Genomic DNA, 7,500 nt, shown 5'->3' with positions numbered 1-7,500 from the left:
CAGCTGAGGAGACATGCCCCACACCCAGCTGGCAGAGGAGGTGGCCGCTGCCCTGCCCGCCGCTGCCCGGGCCGCTTGCTGCACTCCATGAAAACCAACTGCAGGTCTCTTCACTCTGGGGTTTACTCCCCCAATACAGTGGATCTTACAAACCTCCAGAGCGTTACCATTTTGCCCGAGCAGAGCCCACCTTGCCCGTGCATGCTATTTTTTGTAGGCCCTAGCTTCCTGTGGCCTGCACTGTGTAACCACTGACACAAGGGCACGCCAACGCAGCGTCGTTAGCAAGCACTGCAGCACGGGCAGGAACGATGCTCCCTGGGCAGGTTTGTCCACACCAGCTGCAGTCCACCACGGCCAGAAGCCTTTCTGCAGCTGCCCGTGCGCTTCCCCCTCTGAGGAATGGCCTCCTGCTCTCTCCAGCTTCCCTCAGATTCCTGATCCCTCCCTTATTCTCCTCCCATTTCCATGAAAGGGGCTTCTCCGCGTCCTGAGGCGGCTGTGTTCACAGACGACTAGAGGAACAGAAATATGTTGGAGCTTGTTATCTGCCTTTTATGTTCCAAATGCTCCCCATTTTAAGACAGGCCAGATGCTCTGATCAAACATTTCTCTCACTAGAATAGAGGCCTGTGCTACAAAACCATCTCCCTGCATCACAGCAGACACTGGGTGAAAATCCCCGTGCTTGGACCTCGCATCGCAACCTCTCCCTCAGAGACACAATGACACAGCACACTGCCAGGGGAAGACAGAAGTCTAATTAATACAAAATGTCCATACCACCCTCAGCCCTCCCACTCCCAGGCACAAGTGACCATGTGGGTAACCCCTCCGAATGAGCAGCAGACACAGCTTCACAAAGACACAGGTGTGGTTCTCTGGTCAGCCCCTATAAATAGCGCTGTACATAGCAAAATAAATATGTCCACGTTGCCAAAGTAGCAAGAGGTTTCTTCGTTATTTAAAAAAAAATATGTTACAAAACAATATCATTTATATTTCTTGCTTAGTTTAGAAAAGTAATAAAAAAGTCATTTTATAAAATAATACGAAAGTAAATTGAGTACAACAGAGTCCATCCCTAGCACGTGTCCTGGGCTTGTACGTTATGACTCATGAGATGCTGACCTCCAGGAAGTCATGTAATCATTCCTTCACTTCTAGTTGGACAAAAGAAATCCAGTGCTTGCTTTTTCACCACTTGTATCAAGTCTATGATGTAAAATTCATGGCAAGGGAAGAAGTCCTAGATCTGGGCAAGGTTTGTATTGCTGCTATTTATGGCTTTGCTACTCCCTGTATCAGATTGCCTTGTGTAACACAGGAAGAGGATGTGAATGGCCAGGACCGAGCCCTGGAGTTTGGAGGTAACGAGTTCCAGATAGTGTAAGCAAGAAATTGCCTTTTTTTTTTTTTGTCTTGACACATCCTAAGCATGCAAGAGTGTGGGAGCATGTGCGTGTGTACAGGTCTGAGCATGCATGAGTGTGAGTGTGCACCTGCCTGCATGAGCGTAAGGAAGAAGATTAGAAAGTGTGGGAAAAGGGCTTAGAGTCTCCTGCTGATCTACTCTCTCTGCCCCTCTGAAGACCCTTCCTAATTACCACTGCTGAGCATCCCCAGAAGTTTACTGGGCTCCAGGCCCTGCTGCTGTGCCATCTTCTGAACGTCAAAGCCCATGTGCATGAGGAACTGGATCACATTCATCTCCTGCCCTGTGAACTGGTCCCTGATAGTGGGACACGAGGGGTTGCAGTGAGGCCACGGACAGCTGTCAATCAGATGTATTGGGCAGCCTTTCAGAGGGGCCTTCCCGTTTTTGTTGCTCTCGTGTAGGCTCCGGTCCCAACAGTGCAGGGCACGGGGGAGTGACGTCCCCTTCACCTGGATGTCTGTCCAGTGACTGAAAAGACAAGCCAGACAGATTGCATCAGAGGGGTCGGGCTGTCAGAGCTGATGAATTCCCCCACCACTTCCCTGTTGGCCTTTCACAGAACCTGCAAAAGCACTCACTTGCGTGTAATGATCTCGTGAGACAAACAGGCAGGAGCAAAGCTAGCACTGAGGGAGAAAAGGAAACACGGATTAGGCCTTGGAAAGACAAAGTAACTCCTGCTAAACAGAAACTTCCAGACTAGGTAGAGGGTGGAATTTTTGCTGCCCCATTAAGATCTTCAGACACAGCAATGATGTTCACCATGATATAAAACCTGACTGGACTGGAAAGTATCCAGAAGAAAAGGGATCCCATCCTGCCTAACTGTGTGCATTTGCCACAAGAGACTCCTGACACCTGCTCTTGTGGGAAGCAAGTAAGGCATATTAAGGGTTCCTTCTCTTTTGTCTCATCAACTCTCTGGATGGTTTAAGATCAATACTTTTCAAAACACCTCTGAGAGGTTACTGGCTGTGCAATGGCAAGGAGTCTCAGATCTCACCTTGGAGGTAGGAAAGAAAAAAACATGTTCCTATTGGCAACAAAAAGTAGCTGATAACTGTGAAGCTGAAAATCACTTTGCCCTTATCCAGACATGAAAGAGGCAGCTCTCCTGGTGCAGATGAGCTAACAGTTACCAAATCTGCAACACTCACTTCTGCAGAGCTGTAAGAAATGCTGCTAGGACACTGAATGTCTTTCAGAAACAAACATACCAATTTTCCTCAAGAAATACTCACGTCACATCCTTCAAAGTGTTTCTCAGCTCCCTACCCAGATTCTGGATGTAGAGCCACTGCCCTTCCTGAACAGGTTGGCCAGTGAGGTGCACATTGTCTACAGTAAGCTGGGCCTCATCAAACAGCCACTGGACAACAAAGACTGGACCTAGGAAGACAAACATTTTGAAAAAATGATTGCTCTGTGTTAGCTGCAGATACAGAAGAAACTCTAGAATCCATTTTATATCTTTCCTCTGACACTTACATCGAAGAGTGGGGTAAATCTTATATCCAAAAAAGCAATTCCACTCTTCTCCCTCTTTAAACTGCAGCTTGCAGCGTTCAGGAACAATGCCATTCCAATACCTGGGAGACAAAGCAACAACAGGGTGAAAGGCACAGGGCCATCTTCACCATGGCCTTTCCACATCCCAGCCTATTTCTGTTCTGGTTGTAGTTCCAGCTTACTGACACCAGAGTTCTTGCTTGGCCACACTGTCCCATCAGCACATTTCAGAGCATCTACAGTTGCACACATTCTTTTGCATGACTCCATTTTCCATTACTGTCTTTTCCAATAAATTGAAAAATGACTGATGCAGATGATAAATACTCTTTCAGTATCAAAATGAAGGAAGACAGAGGAGGAGGACACCTTCTCCACACTTCTAACGTCTCACAAGAGGAGCCTCTGACTGTACCTTATTCCTCTCCTGATGGCCTCTGTGGGAGCACACGTGATGGTGTCGATGCAGTCAGTCCTGCGGTACTGCTTGTTGTCCAGGAACCACCCCGAGTCTGCCAAGCCTCGAACCTGAATGCCTGGGTAACCCATCTCCTCCAGCTGCTCTGCCACCCGATCCACGTTCAGCAGCACTCCTGTGCCTCCAGCACTGCAACAGCAACATGAATACTGCAGCCAGGAAACAGCCACAGCTGGCTAGCAACCACACCCTCACAGCAGGGACACTCCCCAGGACAACCCACTGCTCACCTGGGAGTCACCAGGTTACCTCCTTGCTTTGCAAAGCACTCAGAAATAAAGCCAGTAACAATGGGACACCTCAGAAGGCAAATGCTGACCTTACTCTTTCTTCTGGGAGAGATATACGCTTTGTATCACTTGCAAGTGGTTTGGCTGCTCAAAAACTGAGGGAATCTGAAGCCCTGCATAGCACATGCCGTGGGTACCACAGCTTTGTGCAACCCAGCCCAGTTCAGAGCACCTGCCTCAGGCACGTCCAGTACTTTAACTCACATGTCCCAAATCTATTTGTGAAAGTCATACATCTTATGGTGTAAGCCAGCAGGAGCCAGTGCTCTTGATGCACGGCAGAATGAACACATTCCCTCCCTCTTGCAAAGTTTTTACCTTGTTGTCATTTTCTCAATTTTCTCATAAGTGTGAAAAAAAAATGGACCGAAACCTGAGGAAATATATTGTATATTTTATCTTGTAGATACCTACCTGCTCCCTGCTAGCAGCAACACTTTCGCAGTGCTAAGACCTTTTCCCACCAGCTCTTTTATAACCTCCTGAATGATCAGTGCTCCCATGAAGGCATATTCATCTGGAAAAGATGGCTCAGTGTCAACAAAACTGCTTCCTGTCCAGACTAAGGCTTTCGCTTCCTCTCCACCAATGCTTAAGAGCCTTATGAAGGGATTACAAACCTAAACCCAGGCCCATTTTCTCCACCTGTATCAAGTACATCTAACATGAGATACTCCCTGCCACCCCAAAAGGAAGTTAAGAGTGAACAGAATACATAACAACACAAGCACACCTTCCTAGAACAGTGCTTAGGAATTGGTGTAATTAGAGAAGGACAAGGAGATGGAAGGTGCTGGGACTTCCTCTATACGCACAGAACACACACCCCTTCATCATCTGGGATCTCCATTCCAACTTACTGCATCCCTTTTTTCCCCCAATTCATAAAGCAAATTGGGGGAAGCAATGTTTCACCAAATGTTACATCTACACAGACCACTGCTTCCTTGGCACCACCAAAAGGCAGCCCTGCCTGCTGGAGTGTAACTGCCTCCTGAGAAGCTGTGACGAGGTGAAAAGGTCTCTCCCTGTGACAGAGGATCCGTGGCACCCACGAGCGGTCAGTTCCTCAGTGTAAAGTTAGTGAAGACAGGATATCTGGTTTAAGGCCAGAACTCACAGACCAACTCAGAGAAAACCATTAACCTTCTGCCCTCTCAGTGCCACAACAGAGCCCCTCTTCTGCTGGCCACCAATCCCAACAGGAAGGATATTATCATTGATGGACACCACGTAAGCCAGATCACTCCCTCCAGTCTTAAATCACACACTGAGTTCCAAGATGACCAACCACTGGAGAAATTCAAAGATTTATAAACTCACAGTGTAAGAAGCAGCAGAGGCAGGAACAAATGGACAGAGGACCCAGGCAACCCATCCAACTAGTGATGTCATTATCACAGACGGACCACGTCCCCTGCTCCCAGCCACACTGACATCCTGCTGCTGCTGCTGGGGGCTCTGCCTACAAAGGCCAGATGGGGGCCCCTTCAAGTAACATAAACGCCTACACAGTATGTTCACTACATTGGTAAACTCCCTCCAAAACTACTGTGGGCAGAGCAGCTTTTATGCTGCTAACTGGGAGGCAGGACACCTGATGTTAGTGCTGAAGGCAGGGGCACCTGCTGGGGATCTCCTGACTGGTTCCCACCCAAGGCTGGCCAGACCCTGGGTGAAAACCAATCCGGAAGGGCTTTCCTGCCTGGTTCTGGACATCACCCCCATGTCAGCCCTGATTCAGGGCTGGGGGTTTAAACCCCAGCACTTCAGCACCTTAGGCCAAATTATTTTGTTCACAGCAGCATTTATCAACAGTAATACCATTCTGGTCAAAGAAAAGTCTTTGTGAACAAATGAGAGCAGAACTAAGCCCCTGGTGCTTCTACAGGCATTACTACACCCAGACACCAATTTTGCTTAGGCTGGGAAACTCAGCAAAGCACATGAGGTAGAATAATTCCCTTGCCAGAAGCAGAGCTTAACCTGGAAGAGGACTCTCCTACAGACTGAGAGTCCCACCGTTACCAAAACGACAGCCAATGGCACTGCATATATTGGAATGAACTACTCTCCATTTCCCAAAGAAACCTGCAGACAGCTTTCACCAAGCACACGATGGCTCCTTTCAAAGGCCAAATATTCTTCTGACAGAAGCCTGAACTAAATTCACTGCACTTGCCTCTCAGATCAGCAAAGCCATAGTCACGGGCAACGAACGGTGCCTCCTCAGCTACACCCTTCAATCTGATGTGTGCTGGAACCTGGAGATTTATCTAAAATTAAGTCTGTTCCCCTAATCCTTGCATACTGCATCAGTGTAACATCTCTGCAGGCAGTGGCTCTGAACTGTGTCAAAACAGCCTGAGCTAAAGAGATCAGGATGTTTTATCTGGAAGTAGCTTGATATTCTTCCCCGCCCTTCAGCAAGAAAAAGCCTGTTCTTTATTCACATAATTTCACATCAGTCTGGCCATATCCTTTAATGTGTGATGTCTAGGGCAGCAACAGCCCATCAGCAACACTCACTTGTCTCAGACTTGGAGGAGGCTCCACTCCAAACATCACTTGAGCAATAAGGGATGAATCTGTAAGAGAGAGCTGTGTGAGTACTGATGTTCCTTTGACAGGTAAGGAGGGGTAAGGATGGGGTCAAGAAACTGGAAGCAGATTAAACCCTGGGAGGGGAAAAGGGAACAGCTTCTTGTCTGATGAGACAACTTACCTTCTTGCACACCAAGTGACATTTGTAACTGTCTGGAACTTTCTCCTGCACACTGACTGGTGTTTTACTGAAGTTAAATCAACAAATGATGCATCTTTTATGAATCTAATTGAAACACTGAGCTCGGTGGACAGAACAATGGACCAAGACTTTGCTCCTAGCTATCCCATTGATATGGTGGACAGCCTGCCACAGGCAAATCCTCTGTGCTTCAGTTTTTCACATGAAAAACGAGAAGATGTGTCAATGCAGTGTAAACGCTGACTGCAATCACTGGCATTAAGTTACCATCCCATCTTTGCCTCTGGCTTGCAGAACGCAAATTAACACCCCCCTCTGCCACTTCTCCCTCCTATACAGATGCATCCATAAACTGGTGTCTTTCTCATTTCTCTTGCTTCAGCTAGAAAAGCTGTTCCACATTTGCCTCAAATTGGAAAATGTGTAAGACACTGTCAGCCCACCACTATCTCCAGGGTTTCTTCATTAGATCACTCCGTAACTCCAAGGAGAGGGATTTAAGTTTCTCCTGACCTTGCCAGTGCTGCTTGTTGGAGACCTGAACTAGAACAAACAAGGAAACGTACAATTTCCTCTCACAAGTGTTGGTCTCGATCTGTCTTTGTAGCATTCTTGCTAGCCTAAAAGGCAGGAGATACTGTTTCAGGATAAACCCCTTCCCCTCCCTGGTCCCTCCTTACACCATGTTTGCATTCCACCAGTGGGGATTTTCTTCTGGCTGTGATGACAGGATACCAGTTCCTGCAGATGGGCACAGAGAAACAAAAAATGTACAGATGACAGTCTATGACTTCAGAGAAACCGTCTGAGCCTCACGCACGGATCTCTGACTACACAGAAAACAAACATCCATAAGGAAAACTATTGTTAAGGGAAGTGGAAGGTACATTTCTCAATTTGCCCTTTGGCAGATGTAGCTTCCCGAATTTCTTTCATGCTAGAGATTAAGCCTGCCTAGAAGCATCTTGTGCTGCAGAAAAGAATCTGTGACATACTTAAAACTGAGTGTTTCCCCAAAACCTAGCATGTGAGTTCCAAC

General features: G+C 47.4%; 1 protein-coding gene across 1 annotated transcript; it reads right to left on the bottom strand.

The window, feature by feature from the left end:
* Positions 1–658: 658 nt before the first annotated feature.
* On the bottom strand, positions 659–7,197 carry NOTUM (notum pectinacetylesterase homolog (Drosophila)). Its single transcript, XM_008940178.1, has 8 exons — positions 7,142–7,197; positions 6,245–6,303; positions 4,130–4,232; positions 3,363–3,554; positions 2,927–3,027; positions 2,680–2,827; positions 2,017–2,064; positions 659–1,906 (listed from the first exon to the last, which is right to left on the bottom strand). Exons 1-8 carry the CDS (start codon positions 7,144–7,146, stop codon positions 1,600–1,602), a joined length of 963 nt encoding a protein of 320 aa, XP_008938426.1. The 5' UTR covers positions 7,147–7,197; the 3' UTR covers positions 659–1,599.
* Between the last annotated feature and the right edge of the window lie 303 nt (positions 7,198–7,500).

Source organism: Merops nubicus, unplaced genomic scaffold, assembly GCF_000691845.1.
Source record: "Merops nubicus isolate BGI_N331 unplaced genomic scaffold, ASM69184v1 scaffold31525, whole genome shotgun sequence".
In the NCBI taxonomy this organism is placed as follows: domain Eukaryota; kingdom Metazoa; phylum Chordata; class Aves; order Coraciiformes; family Meropidae; genus Merops; species Merops nubicus.
Note: the sequence above shows the minus strand (reverse complement) of the source record. Positions and strands in the feature narration are given on the sequence as shown.

Excerpts from the sequence above, each read along its gene's own strand:
- NOTUM (XM_008940178.1), bottom strand. Across the intron at positions 3,555-4,129 it reads TTGCTGCTAGCAGGGAGCAG|TGCTGGAGGCACAGGAGTGC; the intron begins GTAGGTATCTAC and ends TTGCTGTTGCAG. Across the intron at positions 2,065-2,679 it reads AACACTTTGAAGGATGTGAC|TGCTAGCTTTGCTCCTGCCT; the intron begins GTGAGTATTTCT and ends TTTCTCCCTCAG.